The sequence below is a fragment of the Atractosteus spatula genome, chromosome 28 (genome assembly GCF_055471065.1).
Source record: "Atractosteus spatula isolate fAtrSpa1 chromosome 28, fAtrSpa1.hap1, whole genome shotgun sequence".
Lineage (NCBI taxonomy): Eukaryota > Metazoa > Chordata > Actinopteri > Semionotiformes > Lepisosteidae > Atractosteus > Atractosteus spatula.
Genome location: NC_142733.1, coordinates 8,744,426 through 8,768,682, shown reverse-complemented (window position 1 = coordinate 8,768,682; position 24,257 = coordinate 8,744,426). Strand labels below are relative to the sequence as shown.

At 42.4% G+C, this 24,257-nt stretch overlaps 1 protein-coding gene across 1 annotated transcript; it reads right to left on the bottom strand.

The window, feature by feature from the left end:
- Positions 1 to 371: 371 nt before the first annotated feature.
- LOC148813975 (calcium/calmodulin-dependent protein kinase type IV) lies at positions 372 to 23,237 on the bottom strand. Its single transcript, XM_088907697.1, has 11 exons — positions 22,282 to 23,237; positions 15,789 to 15,867; positions 14,815 to 14,877; positions 13,539 to 13,621; positions 13,013 to 13,085; positions 7,020 to 7,110; positions 6,453 to 6,527; positions 5,728 to 5,803; positions 5,377 to 5,503; positions 4,276 to 4,428; positions 372 to 3,557 (listed from the first exon to the last, which is right to left on the bottom strand). Exons 1-11 carry the CDS (start codon positions 22,386 to 22,388, stop codon positions 3,078 to 3,080), a joined length of 1,407 nt encoding a protein of 468 aa, XP_088763823.1. The 5' UTR covers positions 22,389 to 23,237; the 3' UTR covers positions 372 to 3,077.
- Between the last annotated feature and the right edge of the window lie 1,020 nt (positions 23,238 to 24,257).

The following is a 24,257-nucleotide window of genomic DNA, read 5'->3' as shown; positions in this document are numbered from 1 at the left end:
CTCGGAGATCCGCTCTGCTCCTGAGGTATCCGTGTGGAGTTTGTATGTTCTCCCCATGTTCACCTGGGTTACCTCTGGGTGCTCACGTTTCCTCCCACAGCCCAAAGTCCTCCTGGTAGGTTACTTAGCTTCAGGGAAAATGGGCCTGGTGTGTGTGTGTGTGTCTACGCCCCACATTCAGGGTGTATCCTGCTTGGCATCTGTTGCTTGCTGGGATAGCCTCTGGCTCCGTTATATATAGACAACTTTCCCCCCCATAGGGGGCGCCATTGGCACAATTGGCTCTGAGAGACGATCCACATTAAAATAACGTTGCAGTATCTGGCAAGGGTTTGTTATAACTACTTAACGACACAAATCTATATGACAACTGAATTTAAATGAGCTTTTATTTCCCTTTTAGCAAGAGTTGTACAGCTTACATCAGCAGACTGTCCTATTTCCCTCTCCACTGCCATCCTTCCTCCCAGCCAAACAGGAACCTCAGCAAGTGCTTCCCAACGCCAGCCAGTAAAACGAGGTTAACTCTGTTCAGGTTTCACGTCCCTGCTTACAAATCACAAACCGTACAGCTCAGCACCGAGGTATCTGAAGTGACTGACCAGTGTTACGGTCAGAATTCGGTCAGCTTTCTCCAGGACCAATTGCATCCCCTGATAAAGCACCAAAATGATTTAAAATAGTTACTACATATAACAATGTCATCTGTATAACCCGCTACACAATGTTGAGTAGTATTAATAACAAGAAAGTTAAAAGAAGATTGATGAACACCATGAGCTACAGGTACCACACACAATGCAAACAACTAAGATGGAAGAGTGCATCACTGAAGAGACAGAAAAATCCACAATCGACCACAGGTATTCCCACTCAAACCAGTCTATCTCCTGCCCCACAGTCAATGAAAGACAACCAAGATGGCTGTCTGTAGTCCTTTGCATAATATAGAGGACGGAGCAGTGATTTTTAAAAGTGTCTTAATTGATTATGTTTTCTGTGCTTTCTGAGAAAACGTAGATAGGTTTGGCTGCGGAGGTTCATCTTTGAATAAAAGAGGAAGATTTTCAATACATGCAGATATACATAGGCCCATATTGTTCCATAGATACTGTGATCCACCGTATGCTGTACGGACAGCAATTCCATCAAGAGACATACACATGCATTTCTTTGTCTACTGTATTCATTTTTCCAAACATGGAACACACAACTAGGCACCACAGCTGAGTTACAGACTATGAAAACAAAGACCAAAGTCACTGCTCATCTACATTTGCATGATTAATCCCAAAAAGTCGACTTAATCTACAAAGAGGCGATTTGTAGTAGCAAGCTGTTCATTTATTTGAGGATCACCCTTACTCACTTCTTCCACTGTGAATTAACCGCAACCTGAAAATGTGGAAAAAAACTCAATCAAACTTTCATGTCATTTGTGATGCTGATAAAAGAGCAGCCTGTGAATGCTGCAGAGTCACTGGATGTTGCAGTAACTGACTGCTGCTTGGCAGGGCTCAATGATCTGGTGTTGCAAACAACAGCCTGCTACTCCAAACGTCTACATCAGCGGTTCCCAGCTCTGGTCCTGGTGACCCACACACCTGCTGGATTTCATTCCTCCCCACCTACATTGGATCATTGAAGCCTTACCTGATCTAAGAAGTTGCGTCTATTGAATTTGCATTTTGTTTCTAGTCACAAGCTTGGGACTTTATTTCACTAATAAATTACAACGGTTAAAGCTCCATCAAGTTTAAGAGCTGGGAACTAACATTTCAAATTAATTTTATTCTTATTACGTCTTATATCTCAATCTTATTCAGATTAAGTCAATGAAGGGTTTGACTGTGTAACTGAGGGCTTTGCTGGAACAAAAACCAGCAGGTGTGTGGGTCAGCAGGACCGGGACTGGGAACCACAGGTATTCGTCAACAACAAAAGAAACACAGAAAGGTAGACTTGAACGATAACACAGATAGAGGAACTGATCTCAGCTAACATATGTAACTTACTGTCGAAGCTAGAAGCCCACAAGGAAGGTCGATACCTTGTACATATCCAGGACCACTAGGACCATGGCCACCTTAACAGTACATCTTCTTACACAGCAACATCAACAAGTGCCCTGACTGTCCCATTCTCTGATTTACACTAGAAAACAGGGATCAGTTGTGTGAATGAGCTCCACGTACTGTACACGCGGTCTGTGGCCTGCAAGATGGTTCCTACAGTAGGTCAACCATAGCACCCCAAATAATAAGTATTGTAGCTGATAATACCAACACAATATTTTTATTGATACATGTATGAGTTCTAACCAGCTGCATACTATCTGCTCTCTGTTTGCCAACTGGAGACTCTTTAATGGATTAGTTTCCAGGGCTTCCAAAGGTCATAGGTCACAGTAGTTTAGATGAAGTTAGCATGTGATTCATAATGGCAGCGTATGACTTTTGGACCCAGGGCAACATTATGGTCTTCCTTATGGACTTCTAGACACTTTAAGTTCAATAGAATCTGTGGTATTTTTTTATGAAAATGACAGAATATGTTATTTAATATGGATAAGAAAAGTTTGACCATTTCAAACACCTTTGAAAAACAGAAAGAGACCAAGATGTACCAAAAATTTGTATCGAGAGTTACATGTGCAATCATACAAAATGTAGAAAACCTAAAGAATCCTCCTGTTAAAAGTTCAGTGGGAACCTCCTTTTTTGCTTCATGGTGTAGTGGATAGCAACTTCAGTTATAAAAAATGTTCCAACAAACTACAAATGAAAACAGTCAGTGAGAAAGAGGGAAGTCAAATTGTTGTCCACAATTATCTTCCTTCTACATTTCTTTCCAGTGTTTCAAAATCATGTTAGTTTCGGCTCAAACTGGACTTTATATGTTGAAAGAAAGGTTCAAAAATCCAAAGTCGTTTCTTTGTCCATGTGACCACAAAATGGAAATGGCACGTCACCAATGGGCCAGTATGTAGTGAGCCCTGCTTGCTCTCGCCCAGTTGGGGTTGACCTCGGAGGTGACCAGAAGGCCTCCTCATGGCACAGGTCTCAGGCAGGACATCATCAGCGCTGGACTGACTCCATCCTGAAACCGTTGCTGAGGTTTTTTGGGGTAGCAGGGACTATGGTAGGTGATGCATCGTGCTCATTGGTAGGTTCCACAGAACAGCTCTTTCTGGGGGGTCTTGGCTTGACGACAGCCGTTTTCGGGACGACGGAGGCTTGTTTGTGGATGTCAGGCTTGCTGGAGTGATGTTTGGAGGCTTTGTCCGGACTTCCCAGAGGCCTTTGTGGGCCAGGCTGGGGGGATTTAGGACGAGGCTCCGGAGAGCCAGTGCTGGGGGAGTCCTCAGCCGAGGCCTGCCTGTCCTTCACGGCGCTGTGCCCTGGGGAACCCTGGGAAGGCTCTGTCTGCATGCTGCCTTTTCTGGGCGCCTTGTCCACCTGTCCTCCGGGGCTGCCTGCCCGTCTGTTCCCCCGGGAGCCCTCGTGCTGGCTGTGGTTCCCGATGCGACTCGTTGCCACGATGGCCTTCATTGCGGCCTGTGAAGATGTGAAGAGAAACGCAAGCTGTTGGAATAACGCACCTGATGAGCCATTTACTCTTCACTACCTGGCCGAACATCCCCCCTGGCCTTTACCAATCCTGGCCTCCTAATAATCCCCATCTCTGCTCTGCTCTCCTCCCCACTGATAGCTCTTGTGTGGGGAGTGTGCTGGTGCACTCTGGCTGCTGTCACATCATCCAGGTGGAGCTACACATTGGTGGTATAGGGGAGTCCCCATTACCTGTAAAGCACCTTGAGTGGAGTGTCCAGAAAAGCTCTATATAAGTGTAAGGAATTATTATTAATTATTATTATTACTACCTGAAGGCAGATCACATGCAAATTAGGAGGAGTTAGGAAGTTTTTTTTTAACAGATCTGTAAATGACATAAGAAAAACAACATCGTGCATTTCCAAAATTAATCAGAAAGGTGAATTAAAGACAAATTAAAAAAAAAACAAGATACCACCATTCATTTAAATGTGTGATTTGTAAGTTTAGGATAAATATATGGTTTTGGAACTACAAATGACACTGAATAACCGTATATAACCTAGACCACACACTGGGGGAAAGTCTGAAAGCACTCTATTATCAGTTCTGATATCTATGATGTATCTGTGGTTGAGAAACAGTTTTTGACCACGGTACGGTTATGCCAGTAAACCTAACCCAAGCAGGAAAAAAAAACCAAGTGAAGTTAAAGTCCGACCTTCAGTTTGCGACGTGCATTAAATTCCTGCAACTTCCTCTGCGTCGAGTCCATGTGGGAGAAGCGAGCTGCTTTACCCAGCACCCAAGGGTGTTGCAGTGCCTGCTGAACAGTCAGACGCTTGTGTGGATCCAGCACGATCAGCTTACTGACCTATGGGGCCAGCACACACACAGCTCAGGAAACACTGACCAGTCTAATTCTACCCTCAAAGGAAATGAATAAACCTAAAATTAGTAGGTATTTTCTTATATTTACAAAAAAACTGTTAAAGAGTGATAGAAAACTGCAAAAGGCATGAGTGCTTGGGTTTTAGTTTTTTCAAAAGCTGAAACTAGTTTTGAGTAAATCGGACAAACAATTGTTTTAAATGAACAAATGTATATTTCGTACACCTTAAACTGCACAGCAAAGACCCATGGAACTGAATTTACGGTGTGATACAGCAGAGGTTTTTAATTTGAATCTCATAAAAGGGAGTCATTCTGCTTTACGTCAACAGGATCCTTTTTAAATCACAGCTGTTAGGCTCATTTCTTAACACAAAATTCCTGCTGGGCTCCAGAAATCCAACCAGGCTGATTCCACACATGAAGATTTTGCTAGATTTTTGTTGTTGCTATTCAAACAGTAAGTTTTTTCTGTAAATTTAAACTCAGTAAGAGCAAGATCTTTTCTGCTTTTAAAGTCCAATTCACAGTAGCCCCTCCACAGACGTTTGAATAATTTGAAGTTTCATGAGCTGTGATCTCTTGTATGAACGTTTCAAAGAAGCACGATGAAAAGGGTGTGATGGACTGGCATCTGGTCCCTCCCTGTGTTCTGTACTTTCAGCATAGGCTGCCCTTCTTGGGGAATAAGTGGCTTTCTGACAACAGAATGAGTGGATGAAACACAAGGATTAAACAGATGTGTAGAGGTAAGTTGGAGGTTAGGTTAAATTTGCCTTTTGCACTCAATCAGCAATAAAGTGAACTATCAAAGGCCTAAGATTACATAGTAGTGATTGCAACTTGTAAAACCTAAAACATCACTAGGACTCACTTACTAGGCTCAGGCAGTCTCAATTCCCCAGAAAAAAACTAAACAAGAATGACTCACCAGGTCCTTGGCGTTGAGGGAGACTTCATCCCACCAGGGGGAGACAAACTCATAGTCGCAGTTCAGAATACGGCTGTACATGTACTGATCCCCCCTGGGGTCGAAGAATGGTTCAAACCCACAGAGCCTGAGAAGACCAAAAGCAGCCACATGTCAGGAACGTAGTTCACACTAAACCTGGTCAATGCTTCATTTATTGTCAAACAAAATACTTTGTTAAAGAAAGAGTTCGTAAGATGCAGAATGTACATCCCTCCCATGAGCACAAACTGCTGACTTTACAGTGAATTAAATCTCATATGGTAATGTTTGGCTTTTAATAGCATGACTATAAAATTATGTAACACTTACAATATGTACAAAATGACCCCCACTGACCACATATCCACTTCTGGCCCATAAGCATTGCCTCTCAATATCTCAGGAGCTGAAACAGAAACACTGGTCAAGTATTCTTCCAACTGGAAGGACATGTATAATGAGTTCAATGTGGAAAACATTCGACACACAAAACATTCTGCACATCAAATAAGAGTAAATCAACCTAGCATACTCCCTGCAATGGTGTGGTCTGGTTTCAACCACTCACCAACATTTAAAAAGAAAGCTTGTTGGCTTACATGTCAGCTGCTCACCTGCTCTGAACAAGTGCTCTGTATTATGGCAGCTGGGTAACTTGTTCCAATAGTATTCAGAACCTGTATGTTCATGTGTTCTACTGGAGGGACTAAATGTTAGAGAACCTGGTGTACCCTCCGCCAAGATTTTCAAGTCCTCAACTCATCATTTGAGCTACAGCTAAATAGAACAAGCTTCTTCATCATACCTCAATCTTTACACCTGAGGATAATCACACTTTTTTTTAACCTTTGTAACTACAAGTGTCCTCATCATAAAATGTGAGGCTTTGTGCATGCTTGCTGTCACGCATAAATGAAACCAAAGCACCTGAACTGCTGGTGCTGAAAATGGACACATGCACACACACAGGTGAGCTGCAGAGAAAGTTAGGAGTCGAAGAGGGAGGCCAGAGGAGGTCAGAAGGAGAGAGAGCCAGGGTGGAGAGTGTCACTCACCACAATAGCCAGGGGTGCCACACACTGTCTTCATGGTGACCTGCTCGTCCACAATCTTGGACAGGCCAAAGTCCGCTACATACACAAAAGCACATAATGAGTGGTAAGAAACACTCAAGTCCTCAAGTCATCATTTGAGCTACAGCTAAATAGAACAAGCTTCTTTATCATACCTCAATCTTCACACCTGAGGATAATCACACTTTTTTCAACCTTTGTAACTATACGCGTCATCATCATAAAATGTGATGCTGTGCGCATGCTTGCTGTCACGCACAGCTAGCTTTACACTTGAACTGAAAGCAACATTTTAATGTATTTTTTTATCAAAAGGCAATTAGAGATAGTATTCAAGGGGAAGACAATTTTAGCATACCATCATACCCACTCCTTCAAAGCTGGCTTATGTTTCTCTTGACAACTGACAACTTCTAAAGAATGCATGAGAGTACAAGGTACACGAGCAACTGGCTAGAATACAGCGAGAGAAAAAGGCAACAGACATAGGTAGCGATACATTAAATCTCCAGATGAAATCAATCAACACATTGCTCACTGTTCAAGTACCTATCTTCAGGGGAGCGTCCAGTGACAAGTCAGCATACAGCAGGTTCTCTGGCTTCAGGTCCCGGTGTACCACTCCATTCTCATGCAAATACTGCAATGCAAATCACAAAGAGCCAGTTAGTAACACGCAGCCCAGAGCTGGGCGCTATCATGCAAATAAGCAAGCGTTCAGAATCTCAGTGTGGCGCGCATCTGTGGTTGCCTAAAGATAATAACGAATCCCTGGATATAACCACATGACATGTGGGTGTCTACCTGCTAGCTGGTCATGGAACCGTTGTACGGCAGCAGTTTGAAAGAGAGCGAGTGGCTAGAAGCTTGTTATGTGGATGTAATGTACAAGCCTGCTTGGGACAAACCGTGAAATACGAAGCCTGCCAGGCTTTCCCTCTTATCACGCCAGAACCAGATGAGTGGACTTCAAACATATGCAGAAGTTTGCGTGGAAAATACCACACATGCATACAATTCATTCTTGCCCTTCTAGCGTAAGGACAGGGGATTTACTACACAACCCCGATTGCACTCCTGCAGTTATTTGTTTGAGTCTTCAGTCTGGCTGTTCATAGCTAGCACGGTCCTCAAAGCTCTTGGCAAAGTCTCGTTAGTGTGACAAGTGAAGCTCTCCCTGCCTCTGATGGGATTCGATCCAAGCACACAAAGCACCACTCCAGAGACAGCAGACAGCTTTGCCATGCCCAGTGACTGGGCCCTCTGTCGGTGCAGAGTTTTACACTGTCTAGATTCCAGAGGGGGGAGATATCACTTCTGGAAGTGGCTCAGTGCCTGTGCCCTGCTGCATTTACATACTGTAGGCCGGTAAACAAAAGCTCAGCAGTACAATACAGAGGATTCTCCCTACAGCAGGATCAAGTTTAATCTCTTAGCAGAACTCACTGATGTGTGCGTATGTATGGGTTTCAGCACAGTTACAACACCCTCCAGTTAATTTTGCATCATCATAAAAGACATTTTTTGTTAATGGTTTCACCACGTCACAATATCCTCTAAATCCAACTAATAAATTTGTTTTCACAGCAGCAAAACTATTTAAAAAAACACATTAATGACGCAGGAGTGACCACAATAATACAACAGACCGCAATAAAATCTACAGCCGGTAGTCAACAAAAAATAATATGAACACAAAAATATACATATCCTGCATATATATTATATGAGATTCGCAGGATGCGGAGAACCATGTGCATTTTAATTTTCTAGCATGCATTTAATTAGCTTCAAAATATTTAGAAACTGAAGTCCAAGAATTAAGTATGTAACGAAAGGGCAGTTAAGGGTACCGCATGTTCTGATGTGCACAGCGTGGGCCACTGACATGTAGCAGATGCAATCTGTTAAAGTATGAATAGAATCCTGTATCCCACTGCTACACTAATTGGTTGACAGTGCATTACCCCTCCATTTGCAAAACAGTGATAGCACCAACACTAATAAAAAGATGCCAATTTACTGTGCATGTCAGTCAGGACATTGTCATGGAGGACTCATTGTTACCATGACTTAAAACCTTTCCCAAGAATGGGTGCAACAGATGGTTCTCTCTGAAGCTCAGGGATCATTTTATTTCTACAGATTGGTGACAATCAAATCCAAATCCTTTCCCATTATATAGCTTTGCTTTTCTGAGTATTTCAACATTTGACAGTGTTTGAAAAGCTCCTTCTCCGACTGTACGTAGCCTTTGCTTTCCAGCACTGAGCCACTGAAGACAATGCAGCCTGAGGCTCTTAATATTGATCGACATAAGCTTTTATTTACATAGATGTTGCTTAATTTAGCTATTCTTAACATTGGCTGCAGTGTGTTTAAGTAGCCCAAGCTCTCTAACAGAGGCCATTCAGGTTTTCGAGTCCATCCGGGGTTTTTTTTCTCTTTAGTCCCATAATCATAAGAAGGTAACATAAGAAAGTTTAGAAACAAGAGGAAGCCATTTGGCCTGTCTCGCTCATCTTTGGCAGTAAGGAGCTAATGGATCTGAGGATCTCATCCAGCCTTGGAAGAATACAGAGAATCAGCTTCAAAAGCATGGCCAGATAGCTTGCTCAATACTCCCACCTCTCTTTGGGTAAAGAAGTGCCCTTTGTTCTTGGTTTTAAATGCACTTCCCTGTAGCTTCACCTTGTGGCCTCTTGTCTGAGTTTCACTCTTCATTCTTAGGAAATCCGCTGGCTTAACTTTGTCGGGGAGATGGAGGATTTTGAACACTTCGGGTCGGATTTCCTCGTAGTCGTCCGTGTCCCACTCGAACAGTTCAGTTCCTTCCTACCATCAGTGTGCACCATTCCCTTGAGCCCTAGAATATATCTGGCTGCTCTTCTCTGGACGGCATCCAAAGCAGAAATTCCTTTTCTATAACATGGTGACCAGAACGGTACACAACGTTCTAAATGAGGCCTTACTTTTTCTTATATTGATATTGACTGATTTGATTATTTGATATACTGTTTAAGTTCTACACTTTTAATATACTGTATATATCTTAATCTATACAACCTAACATTCTGTTTGCCTTTTTATCGCTTCCCTACATTGTCTAAAAGATGCAAATGATGTTTCAACAAATGATTAAGTCTTAAATCATAAGTGGGCTCTTCAGTTTCATAGTTTGTCTTTGCTCCTTACAGTACATGCAAAATCCTGCACCTGTCCATGTTAAATGTTACCTGCTTGATGTTTGCCTAGTCTTGAATTTGAGCTATATCTTTTTTTTAATTTATTTCATTAGCTGTTTCTATTGATGTTGCTAGTCCTCTTCATTTGGCATCATCTGAAAAATTTGACTAGTTTAGTAACTGTACCAGAACCAAGACCATTGATATAAATTAAGTATAACAGTGGTCCTAATACAGATTCTCCACTAAACTCCATTAATTTATTTCTCCCAATTTGAGTATACACTCCTTATTTGCACTCTGCTTTGTGAATTACCCAATTCGGAACGCACTAACGTTTTGCTGAATCTCTACCAGCTACACATGATGTACTGGGAACCACCCCCCTACAGAAAGAGAATTTACAAACCACATGTTCACAACTCACCATACACAGGTGCCCCATCCTGGAGTTAGCAGTAGTGCTAACACTCATGCAACTACTTAAACCCACAATAGTCTAGCACACTAAGACAGAGCTCCTGAATAGACTGTTATTCATTGTTCTACTTATTAGCAAGGGGCTTCACACCTGTCTTCAGCTGAAGACAACAGACATAAAAATAAATTTAAACATGTTCCCCTTGAGCAACTCAGATAAGCACAGAAGCTACTGTCAGCAGCAATTGTCAGCTGCTATGTTCCATTCCAGCACATTAGCAACACACACTGTCTAGAGAGAGGCTGTTAAGATTAGCCCCATTAACTTCCACTGAAACTACTGCAGGCTAAGTGGCAGGCTGAATGCCATTAGCGCTAATGGAAAAAACATTACGAGGATAATATTGATAAGCTGAAACAAACCTCACTGAACACATCACACGGTTATTCATTTTGCCTTTGCAGAATGACCCCCATCTCTGATAGCCATTCTCAGATACGCTAGGTCTGAACTTCAAACGACTCTATTTACTCACATGAGACAAAGGCCCTGTTTTTCACTGTCTTGTCAGTAGACCACCTCCAGAACATAAGGGACCCCACTGTATGGAGCTGAAAACCTCTCTGGTGGCAATCAGAAACAAACAGAACGATCCGAACTTCCCACTTCTCCTATTCAGTGAAGATGTTGTGGCTCAAACTGATCATCTTCTGTTGTCCATCTCTCTTTGCTGTGCCCTATGGCTCTATGTCCATTCAAGCACAGTACGAATGGGCTGATCTTTCGAAATAATGATCTTCCAACCATCACAGCTTCCCAGCTTACTGAAACAATGTGGCAGGTCAGAGATAAATGGGACCCATGGTCAGAGATGCATGTCGTCCCATTGCATTTTTAAGAGTAGGTCTTAAGAGATAATAAGAAGCACAAGGCTGCTACATATCCATTCGTCCATTTTTAACCACTTTCACTGCGTGGTTACAAGAAGGACACAGGTCCACCCTGGACAGGACAGGAAGCCAGTCCATCACAGGGCAGACAGACACAAATACTGTACATACAAACAGTCACACCAGGGCCAATGGGAGGAATCCGGAGCACCCGGAGGAGACCCACACAAACTTGGAGAGAACATACAAACTCTACACAGACAGCACCCAGGGCCCCAGCGCTGCGAGGGAGCAATGCTGACCACCGCACCACCACACCGCCCGCTTTTATTTATTTAAAGCAGAGACCGGGAACAGCAGATGAAATCGGCATACACTGAAAGCCAGATACTCTGAAAAATCGAAGCACGGTCTCTCGCATGCAGCCACGTGCACGGGTGCTTGCATGTACATAATCGGAAGCAGTGTGCATCAGACACGCCAATCGAACAGGCATCTCAGGCACGCACAGCCCCACAGGCACATACTGCCACACTCTTGCCAAAAACAACACGCTGGCATGGCGACATGCACACGGGGGAGGTTACATAACAGCACCGCCCACGTCCCTGCTGCGTCTCCTGCTCGGCCAGGGTATTAAAAGCAAAAAAAAAATAGATGGATTCTGAACGGATTAATCCACATGCTCAGGAGCTGGGAGAGCTGCCCAGTACTACCTTTTTCTCGTGTGATGACAGCACTGACCCATATTTAGCCAGGAAGCACAGCTTTGGTACAAAGCCCTGGTCTTGCGGTCCTACCCACTTTCAGATAAAGCAATGTGTCTGTTTGGCTGCGAAGCGCCGGGAGATTTTCACCTCTCATATCAGTCAATTCCACCCCCTGACATTTCAAGGGGCACTGGTGCCATTTTCTTTTCAGTCATTGTGCATTTGCTGAATGCAATTCATAGTGTTATACTGTTCTGAATAAAAATCAATAAACAAATGAAGCCTCAGTGTTTCTTTGGAAGCAACTGGACTTGACGAAGAGAATCTCTTCAAGGTGTTTTCATGATTGCCTTACTGCGTGTCTGCTTCGGCATCCAATGAACAGTTCATCTGATACATATGATGTTAATTTCTGATGCCCCTTTCCCTTTACACTGAATGCACAAATTGAAGTCTGCAGAATCAGACTGGTGTTCTGCAGCATGAACTGCAGTCTTCCAGGGTACAGTGAAGGCATTGACAAAGACAACCCAGTGACTTCTACAGCATCAACACTGAATCAAAACCAGATTACACAGGGGCAACCCACATAGGAGCACTTCTAAAACTTTCTTTTTTACAAAAAGGATTGCAGAAGTATGGAACAAACTACCCAGCCACGTTGTCAAAGCCTGTACCCTAGCCTGTACCCAGTTTCCAAGATCCTTGAATCAACTAGCTACTGTGGCAGACTGGCATAAGAAAATGATGCTGTTACTGGAGGCCACTTCCAATAGAGGCTGCAGTAAGTCCTCTAATAACATATAAATAGCCACACTATGGATGATTGACTTATTTATGGTCTAATAGGCAAATAGGAGAGCAATTAAGCTTTACTTGGCATTTAAAGGGCACAAGTGGTGCTAGTGGGGGTTAGTGTTTTTTTGAACGCTTCTGTTTTGTTCTCTAACCAAAAAAAGGCAAAATAATAAAGGCTCCTGGACTATACCTCGTGGAGATTGTGAGTGGTTGTGAGTACAGACCCTTGGGACAGACCAGGTTAAGGGTGGAGTCTGTCCCTGATACCGACTTCCCAACGGGCTCAATGGGCAGAATGACTGCCACTTTCTTAGAACTGTACTCATGTTCACAGATTCACAGCACATGACTGGTAGACTTGTGAAGCTGCCTCATGGGCTAAAAACCTCACTTCAGTGGATGCCAACAAGTACAGAAATAAAGAGGACCCACACATCAACACTGATGCTACTTTCAAAAGAAGCAGCCGGGAAAATAAAAACTCCAAAAAGGAAGGCGAACTGGACCCACTGAAAGAGCACTGAGAGCGCAGACTTACCGCCACGGCCTCCAGGATCTGCTTGATGACGTGAGCAGCATCTCGCTCGCTGTAATAGCCCCTCTCCACGATCCTGCGCGAGAACGGTCCGCCAGTGAGGATCGCAGCACAGGAAAACCATTTCGTACAAGTGAGCCTCTCAAAATTCCATCCTTCTCTTCCTACTCCGCCGTATAGTACATGTTTATAGCAGAGACATTGAAAAGAGACCAGGTCAGACAGGCCTTCCCACTTAGAACAATGACCTCCTTAGGAACTGTTTTACAAACTAAAGAACAAGTAAAGGTTTATTCCATGCTGAGAAGAGAAAAAAAGAAACAACGTTTCGGCTGTGCAGCCGTCTTCTCACACCTGAAGATGGCTCCACAGCTGAAACATTGTGTTTCTTTTCTTCTCTTTTCAGCATGGAACAAACCTTTACTTGTTCCTTTGCAGCCTACGCATGCTGACACACCTCCCTACTTGAACTACCTTGTTTTACAAACTATCCTATCAGACTGTGAGACTTCTTGATTGTGGGACAGACCTGTCAAACAGCTCTCCTCCGGTCACCAGCTCCAGCACAAGGGCGATCTCCGATTCTGTCTCAAAGATGTCCTTCAGCCTGATCTGGGAGACACAGAGGGGGCTGGTCATACTGTGGCCAGTTCAGTTAACCACACAAGAGCCACATTACTGCCGGGTCTGTAACTGTACTGGGCTCACAAGATGCAATATTCATGATGACATTTACAAACCCTCAAGAGAAAGTACACTATGCCATTTCCTGTGAGTGTGGAGGGAAAGGTTTGACAGACATCTCTATTTATAATTGTAATCACCAGACTGCCAATACTACAATGCATACTACAGTATATAAAAAGCAGTGAAGCATGTACTGTATTAAGTGTATAATTCAATGATAAAGAGGTCCTTTTTCCAGAAAGGATATGATGTTAATGAGTTTCTGTGCATACCACCTTATCTATGTGAATTAAAACTTCACACACAACACTTTCGTACAGTGGTGGAGGCTTGGAAGCAGGTGTACGAGAGATGCTACTTACAAGTTTCAGACTACTCTCCCCTGCTTGTAAGACAGAAAATAAAACAGTATGGAACCTGTTAAAAACACACATTTCAAGGTGACATTCTTTCTTCATTCAAATCTGCAAAACTTCCCTTGGTCTAAGGTTCTCTAATAACCCAAACACGAGTCCCGAGTTCATTGTTAAAGGTGTGTTTCTTCACCAATTGTTTCCATGTGATAAATGATCCAGGGTAAATTACTCATTATACATGGGAAGGAAAGAGTCTTAAACCAGTACCACACTTCCATAAACGAGTCAAGTCACAAATCACTTTTACAGGAAGTAGACACAGGCCTGTGAGCAGCCTTTTGCTCACAAAAATATGATTTGCCTAGTCAGAACAATCTGCTTCCAGTACAAGGGTGTGACACTAGAATCATCAAGTAGACTGAGTGTCAAGGACATGAAACAGGATCTCATCTCGTAATTATTCATTCTGAAGTTCGATTTCAAGCAACATTGCAAAATTGTTTTGCAGAGGCTTATGGCCTCTGCTTCCTCACTGATAAAAACACTGCTGGAAAAGCCAAGAAGATAAAAGACAAGTGGAAGGTAACTGAAGGCCACAAGGAAACACAACAAGAAATGAGAAGCATTAGCTGACAGTTACCATTCTGGAGATTTCAGTTATATTTTTTTGCTGGGAGAAAATGCAAAGAAAGGTCTTACATTTTTTGCTTTACGAAAAACAAAGATAAAGGATGACTTCAGGATACTGCTCAGATTACTTACTATATTTGGGTGAGAAAGACGTAACAGGACGCCAATTTCAGTCCTCACAATTTTCTTGTCAATCTGAAATATAATAATTATTGTGTAAAATTTAGTTTTCCAAAACTCTCACAGAACATTTGTCTATCTTTTTCCATTCTACTCTTGCAATTGTGATTATTTTCCAAATCTGAAAGCTAATTCAGATTTTTGTCAATTAAATCTCCATTTCAAGATTATGATTCTGGTGGGAAATAATGTTTTATCACTTTAAATTTAATCAATATTAACTGGTACTTATAATACTTATGGTATATCTAACTCCCACACGTGTGGAATATTTCTGTTAAAGAATCTCTCTGCAGAGCATGTTGTTTACATAGTAGTAACACTGATCTAACCTTTACAGAATATCCATCCATTTTCTAGCTGCTTCCTCCAGTTCAGTGTTGTGGGGAGCTGGAGCCTATCCCAGCAAGCCATGGGCACGAGGCAGGGTACACCCTGGATGGGATGCCAGTCCATCGTAGGGCATACAAAGACACACACACCACGGCCAGTTTTCCCAGAAGCCACTTAAAATCAACCTACCTGTATGTCTTTGGACTGTGGGAAACCGGAACACCTGGAGCAAACGCGCAGAGAACATGCAAACTCCACACAAATGGCTCCCCAGGTCTGGAATTGAACCCAGGGCCCCGGAGCTGCAAGGTAGCAATGCTGACCACTGCATCACCTTGCCACCTGTTTACAGGCTAATTACTCTAAAAAAAATGAGTAATGCTTTACTCAAATGAGGGAGAAAAAGCCATCATATCTCCTTCATAACCACTGCACAACATTCTATCTTTGGCCACTACTCCACAGGGCAATAACCCGAACTCCAAAAGTGTTCTCCCTTCTGTACTTGACGTTACTGATCGTGTCTGCCCTGGGGAATAGAAATCACAGGCCAGAGACGGTGTGGAAAGATGGTTTGAATGGCAGCTACTCACCGTTTTCTTTAGTATCTTTGCTGCGTAGGGCTTCTGAGTCTGTTTCTCTTCACACCTGAAAACTACAGATGTGGCCCCCCTAGGAAAATCACAGAATGAAGGCCTAACACAGTGAGTGAACCTTAGCGAACCATCCCTGCAGACAATCACATTAGCCTGACACAAGGTCACATAACCCTTCAACACAGAGGTCAGACGGCCTCCAAAGACCAAACCAAACACTCTATCTGAGCTGAGCCACCATGGCTATATTGTGAATACATAGATTTTACCCCGTGTGTTTGAAAATAAGGGGTGAGGATTTGAGGGAACTACTTAACTTGCATCAGGTGACCTTGGAGCTTTTCCACTCAGTCGTTTTGGGGAAAAAAGGTTGGTTGAGCTACAGTACTTGATCCCAGACAAGGGCTCCTATACTTGGAGACAGGCACAATTGAGGTGAATTAGGTAATAATCTGTTGATTAGTTAAGGACAGAAACTGTACATTCGTGTATGGGAGTAATGAAGTCTTTTTGGGATAAAGAGCTTCAGGGGTTAGTTGGGTTTTGAAACATTTTCTATGTGGGAAGCATTTCTTATCACAAAGACTCCATAATTCCTATTGGTAGATGATACCACAGGATGGAACGAACACCATATTCATTGGCTAAAGAACAGAAGATTTAATAGGAAGCTGATGCAGATGTATAATATTAGATTTCTGATTATTAGGCTCCTTGGCCAAATGCTGATTTCCCGCCCTCTTTAAGTGTCTGTAAATCTCTGCACCCTGCTGATATTATGTTGCCTTTAATATGTGGCTTGGCCTTGCTGAGTCCTGTCTTTTAATCTCCTTTGCAGATAATATTGCAGCCAGATGTATATTTCCATTTTTTTCAACCTGGTGAGGGGGAGGAGTGCTTTGGAGGAAGGAAACAGGAGTTATGACATAACTGAGATTTAAAAGCATGTCGCTTTGTAAGTATATTATCTAATATCATTTTCCTTTCTGAAACAAGGAACGGAGAACTTGTTGCAAGTTTGAAAACGAACGTCAGATAAACACACACAATTGCCAGTTTAACTGCACATACTTATTTGTGTTCTACTAAAATTTCATATTATTTCAAGCTCATCTATCACAAACGGAGCTCTGAACTGGCAAGCTGGATTGTTTTCTTGGAATATGAATCTCCATGCAGTTGGTTTCTTCCCCTGGTGCAACAGCATGCTGAATCAAAATACACCTGTTTTCACATTGATCCATGACTCCATCTGTCCAGTCTTTTTAGAATATCACCACTTGCGTCCCTGTGATTTCTTTCTGTAACTATTGCACAGGAATGGCATTTGTATTGAAACATTTTGAATTGAACAGTAGGTCCAATTATGCAATCAATAATCTGCCTATTTTGACACTTCTGTTATACTTGTTTACCTTCACTTCCACAAGAATTGAAAACTACAGGAGCAATGGGGTGCTCCAACAAATATTCCCACTATTTCAAAAGAAACTATTTCAATGAAAGCTTGGCTCTTTCAGAGCACAGTTTGAAACTGGAAAAAAATACAATAAATACAGGTGCAGGTTGTGATGACATTTAATTGTACACAGCCCAAGGGAAGCTACTGATTTTGAATCAACATCCCAAATAGCCTGACAAACGCAGCAGGGTTCATGACCTCTGTAGCATCCAAAATACAGCCTCTGCTTCCAAAAGGACAAAAACAACCCACTGCAGGCTATCGAGCAGGCTTAACAGGGGACTTCACTATTCCATATACCACACCAGTCCTTCCCTGTTTCTGACGAGACAGTCTCACTCGAACAGTTTCCCTCTCTTCCTTTGTCTTTTCCCCTCCATGCTCCCCATTAAGTCTTTTTTCACTTTTTGGGGTTCTCTGCAACATTTATTCATGTACCCCAGGGAAGGCAAAGTGGAGGGCCCAGGCTTTGCAGGATGATTTTAGGGAAATAAAATCAAAGCGTGTTCCAACCATCGAAAAAACTGCCCTCTGCTCTCTATGGCATAGTGCTAGGAAACGATGAAAACGTGGATATGTTCCACTGAAATTCCAGTACTTTAGGTAGATGATAACTTTGGCTTTTCTTGGACTTCAATCTCCCAATTCTCCTTTTTCTTATTGTTCACTTCACAGATGTTCTTTTACAGCCCAATCAATGCTTTGACTGCTTTATTTCTTAATCAGGCTAAGTGTTGAGGTTCTCCTAATTATGGATTTTATTGAGCTAAGACTTGCAACTGAATGAAAGAGCCAAGTTTCCTTTAATAGATGGGCTTGTATTTGCCTATATCTGTTTCTTCTTCACTCTCCGCTTTTTTCTGTGAAGTTCTAATAATTAAAGACAAAGAAACCAGCCGTAAGAACATTTTTAAACCCAGCCACTATTCGTTTCTTCCCCTGATTGCATGGCAGTATGAAAATATGGGTTGTGGCAACAGCACATCTTACACTTTCAGAAAACACATTTATGAGGCATGGCAGAAAAAGAGTTACAACTTATCACAATGAACAATCGATCTCTCGGGAAGCTGGAAAAACGAAAGAGAGTTGTGTCCCTTTATAGATTTGTACATTTTTTCCTGGACTGCTGTGTTCCACTGCTCTCTCAGGTGTTTCTGAAAAGCCTGCCTGCCTGTTTGTGTGAGGAAATAGCCATGCTGAAGAAAGAATTCCCTTCAATCATGCCACCTCAAAGCTAAAAAGCACGATCTGGTGCCCAGAATTGGATACACTCAGTATGATGCAAGATGAAAGTACAACCTAACAAGGCAGAATAGAATCTGCTGCTCTCTCACTGCCTCTTGGAAAACTCCCGAAAGATCAGAACCATTCTTGGACATCTTGCCATTTTTAATCAGTCATCCAGTGGCTCACTAATTAGTCCATTCCTCTGATTTACACTGTAGACCCTCATCTCCCAAGCAACCAGAATGCTTCTTCCAAAACATCAGCCCGTAACCACCTTCCCTCTCCCAGGAGACATACAGCTCCAGGCGGAGAGCAGAGAGGAAAGGTGAAGAAGGGGGGAAGTGGAGGGGTAGTTTTTATTGTTTCCTGCATCAAAAGTGAACTATCCACCTGCGTGAAACCACTATTTCCATGTTCTTGAATACTAAGGGACACCTTTTTTGCATGATCACTGTCTTTAACATCCCTTCACGTACAGCTTGTTTTGACAGAATTGCAGTTTAGCTTTCTTCAGCTTCTTATGCAAAGGAATAACCATGTTTTCTATGGCCTTTATATAAAATGCATATTGCTTAATCCATTCTTTTGCCTTATAGTACCATATATACCTGAATAAGAGCCACACTTTTTTCCCAAAAAAATTCAGGGTGGTACAACTGGGCTGAGACGTACTGTATACCCGAATACAAGTAGGAAATAGAAAGTTGATCTGGTTGTTGACGTATTTACCACATTTGCACATACTGTAACAGACCATCATTTTGTCTGATTCTGGCGTGTTGTTGTGATCAAGTGATTAAAAAAAACTTCCTAAAAAACGTTTGTGTTGTCTAAAGTGAACAAGAGATCACAGCACACGTTGTGTTCAAGAAGGAAGTGATCCTGTGTGCTGAACACCATGGGAATCATCAGACAGGAAGGCAGTCTGGGGTGTACGAGCTGTGCATTAGTGCATAATAAAATGGAGAGAGATGAAGGAAGAGCTCTTGCCTGAAAAGGGAAGCAAGAAGAGTTTTAGGGGAAGAAAGCATGGTTTGGAAGCATATTTGCATTTTGTCCTTTAAACTCTCCATTTTCCTTTATTTTTAACCAAGAGAACTTCTCTCATTACCACTAATTATTCAGAAAGGTAACTTGTGCTTTATAGAGTTCTTTTTTCAATCTCCACAGTCCACATTTCTGGGACAGCTTATATTAGGGTAAATATGGTGTTGGGTATGAAAAATCTTCATCGTCGTACAGGATTACAACACATTACTGCTATTGAGTTTCATGCCAATGTGGACCTGGAGAATTCTACATTTTTAAGGACGAGTGATGAAGTTCCTTTAGTACTAGGGAGCCACAAAAATGTACACAAGATGTTAGGTTTCTGGTACTGTTCCTGTATACAGGGATTCATATTCAAATTTTTAAAAGAAGATTTATGAAACTAATCTGTGCCCATACTTTTGATCTTTGATGACAGCCTCACTGTGCCTCAAGATTTCCTAAGTTCACTTAATTACCAACTTCAAAGAATGTCTGTCAATATAAATATATTTATATTTCCCACTGCATGGCAAAATTCCATCTGCTCAGATGACAAATATTTCATCAGCACGAGGCTAATGTAAAACCCTAGAAAGCTCCGTGTCCCAGGTGGCTCTTTGGATCGGAAGCCACAGATTGGTGACTCACAGAGGCTATACTGGAAAAAAAAAATGGAAAAGATGCAATTTCTGGTTTCCTGGCAAGAATGGAGCCAGATGGAAAACAGCAGATGAAGGGTCTTATCTTTCTCTCCCAGCTCATGCGGTCTCTCCAGTGGGAGGCTGAAACCTTTCATATCTGTGGTTCAATCTGCCACATGGACTGAAGAGCAGCGCTGGCATTTTTCTAGGGCTTGCTGAGACCAAAGCTAGGGCCTGCCAATAGGGCGCAAGAGCACGCTCAGTTCATTGCACGCAGAGCCCATTTTCACCATCCAGTTAAACCTTCCTAGCACTCGTCTTTCCTCATCGCCACAATCCTGTAAGAAACAGCCTGACGGATGACCAATGTCCATATTCGGCTCAAACCTTTCAAGCCATAGTCATCAAGTACAGTATATTTGGAAAGTCGACGGTACTGCTTTGACAAAGGAAATAAAGAGGTTTGGGGAAATAAAAAGGAAGCTTCCTTTACTCAAATGTGTATATTAGGTACACGTATGCATCCCCTCCTTTTTTGTCTCTTCAGTATGTGCCTTTTCAGTACACATAATGATCTTGAGCAGGGGAGCTCAACTCCAGTCCTGAAGAGCCACTGTCCAGAGGGTTTTAGAGGGCTTGTTAAATCCCCAGCTTTATAAAGACAAGGAAAGGCTTCAGCTTGTCCAATTAAGCAAATAATGAGTTAAATCAGGTAACTACGGACTGAGGAGGAAGGACAAGAATACATTTTTCAATACTCCAGGACTAAAGTTGTGCCCCCTTGCTCTTGGGCTTCTGAACCCACTACAGATCCACTCCAACCTCATAACAGATAACCTTGTTATCTGTTGCAGGCATCTAGCTCCTTCAGTTATAAAGAGCTCTGCACCTACTGTAGGAGATGTGATAAATTGATTCAGTTAAGGTTTAAATGGACCAATTCGTCCCTTCTTCACAGCCTTCAGCTCTTGACATCTAAAGAGATGGAAAACCTGCAGGATTTCAGACACCAGACTCCTGCACTACACAAACACCTCAACGGGAGCTCATGTTTTAATTACTCTATGAATCCATTTCAGTTGGATTTATTGCCAAAATGTTTGAGAACACTTGCATCAAAAAGTACTGCAGTGACATTTCAGCCTAAGCTCATAAATCTACAGTAAAACTGCAATTTAATCAGAAATCACGACAGGTTGTTACATCATGCATAGACTGAGTAACATTTATTGCAATGCATGACATTGCTTCAAGGTAACCAAGGGAAAACCTTTGATACCGCAAGTATATCATTTAGGAAACTGAAAGAAATACCACAGCACAATAGAAAATATGGTATTGATAATCCTGATACCTGATGCTTTTCCCAGCTCTTAATGATCGAATTGTCACGCCCGGTCCACGAAGTTAAGAAGTTAAGAAACTTGGTGACTTTTCGTGGATTTCATTAATTGATACCTGATTAATTGATGCTGTTTGTTAGACTGGGAAAAGCCGAGTTTCAACAGTACCTGATTGCTGGTTGCGGAGCCTGTAGAGTAAATGACTCGTCTGGTAATTTCTTACTGCGTGTTTGTACACAACACAGCAGCGACAGCTGCCTCAAGAGCTTCGGTTTTAATTGGCGCAGTTGGAGCCGTCCCTGCTGTTGTGCTCTGCTACAGAATAAAAAGTATTTCTGCCTATTCTGGGTACAACTGAGACGTAAGAACCTAGAAACCTTTTTTTCTAGGAGGCCAACAAAATTAAAGAACCACGATGAATTACAAGAATTTTAATTCACAATCTATTGTAGTCTAGGAGTAGTTATAGACCTAACTATATAGACCTCCTACATTCTTCGCCAATGCAACAACAGAATTTGTACAAATCCTTCTCAGACACACACTTTGTAAATAAAAAAGGATTATTACGCTTATTGACTATAAACGTTTATTGACTTTAATCACCTGGAAAACTAACTTTACGAGTTAAAAACCGAATTTTGACGCCTGGCAACTAGCTGGTTCAAACAGGCCCTTTATTGTTTTTATTATTTTCTCGAATGTGTGGTAATTAATAACAACTAATGCATTGATCGTGATTGCATGAAATGAAATAATCCGTTGTCGGCTGAGTACTGTACCTTCCTAATTCCGGGCCCATGCTGTAGTAGTTTCCAATGGCAGCATCGCGACGGGAGCCGTCAACCCAGTACTCCACCGGATTGGCACCGGACCCGGATGCGGGCATGTCGTCTGCCAAAATTAACGCACCTGCACGCTCGGCCCGAACTCGGCTACTTCGAGAGCAGCGGGGCAAAAAGACTCACAAGAAAGTCGCCTCGGAAGCACTAAAAATTCTCCTCTCTCAATCCAAGCCAGGTTCGACAGTCGAATCGCAACTCGATCGTCAACGCGTATTAATGAAAGTCTTGGAGGAGGGTTTCTTCCTTTTGAACGAGTTCGGTTAGCCGCCGCAAGGTTACGAGTTTATTTCTTCCAGGTATTCGGCATTCTGTCCACAAGCCCCTGACACGCAAGATGCATTTTAAATATTGAAACGATACACGCTTTTTATTTTATTTTTAAGCAGAGTCGGGCAATCCGTATAAATATTCTAGCTGATGCAATTGCTCAACTAGTTATTAAAAAAAGGTTTGTCTCTTTTTTAAAGACAGCCGACTTGTTTAATCAGTAGTGGGCCACGTCTTCTCAACAGAAGTAAACAATTCATTCCGCTGTCAGTTTTCGATTCTCGAGCCACGGTCTTCTGATTTTCTATTTATTTTTCATATATTCAAAACCACGCAGAAGTAACATTTTGTACAACAGAAGGTGTGCTGTCAGCCAAACGTCATTTTTGCCTTGTTATTTTAGTTGGAACATCCAAGCGAGCTGTCGTACATAGGATGCCCATCTGCAAATTGCCAGGCTCCTAACCCACAATCACTCCAAGCGAGTCACCACGACAACAACAACAGCCTCAGAACACTGAGTGTAATCTTCCGATCCACTATCATATATCCTAACTCGGCGTATCACCACTCATGCACCGTGCACACTCTCCCACCTGTCCGCCAATACGCACTGACATTCACCGAAAGACTGCGGAGGAAAATGTGCAATTCCACCTGCCCTCGGCCTTGACCGGTTGCTCCAATCAGGAGCTTCGGCGACCAGACCAGACCAGACTGGCTTCCAATTGGAACTGGAGGTGTCAATCCGTCGGGGGAGGGGGGGCTCGATGTTACACGCCGTGCCGCCCACCACTCGGTACATACACGGTCCGGTTGTACAAGAAAATGGTCACTCTTAAATAGGTGATGTTTTCTGAACATCAACAGCAGCGCCTCGATAATCGATGGACCAGTTAGTCATGTTATATTTAGCGGTCCCTCCAAGCCTTTTATGGTGGCAGTAAAACATAGCCCAACATTAATACTCTGCTACAACAGATCAAAGAATTTAATCTTTAAAAAGTCCATAATCTCACAATTCCCAGGACTGCATAAACACATAGCCGAGACAGGACCGCGAACAGCTCCTTTTTACCACGGCTGAAATGTCTAATCCGTGACATTTAGTACACACGGAATAGGGAAATAAACCAAGGTGGGGAAAAAACTGAATCTTCTACGATAAAAAAAAATGGAAAAACAGTTCAATTTCCTATCAGCACATTCGTATTCAATGATTTATTCTACATACTTGATGAGGTCTGCGGTGTTAATTGTCTCAGTAAACGCGCAGAGGCACAGATAAACGAGTAACTAGTACCGGAATATAGCGCACTCAGCGTGTTCTGCAGGACGTCTGTCAATCCGCAGCAGAAGCAGGATTTTGCCGTCGCCATTGTGTGATTTAGCAAGTGTGGACAGAAGTTTCCTTTTATGAGAGCACTGATAGTCACTAATATTCGGTGTTCAACCATAAATTCTGTCAGCAGATCACCGTGTAAAGGCCTGTGTAAAATCTGATTTATTGATTTGTGATATTAAATAATGGATTTCCTGAGAGGCATTGCAATGTTTTTGACAGCTGTTAATTTTGCCCATCTTTAAATAAGGTGTTCTAGTTAGATATTCTAACTAAGATGTGTGCAGAAAGTACTACCATGCAC

Excerpts from the sequence above, each read along its gene's own strand:
- LOC148813975 (XM_088907697.1), bottom strand. The coding sequence starts at position 22,388 with ATGCCCGCATCCGGGTCCGGTGCCAATCCGGTGGAGTACTGGGTTGAC. Across the intron at positions 15,868-22,281 it reads ATGGGCCCGGAATTAGGAAG|GGGGGCCACATCTGTAGTTT; the intron begins GTACAGTACTCA and ends TGATTTTCCTAG. Across the intron at positions 4,429-5,376 it reads CCCTCAACGCCAAGGACCTG|GTCAGTAAGCTGATCGTGCT; the intron begins GTGAGTCATTCT and ends CTGGCCCCATAG.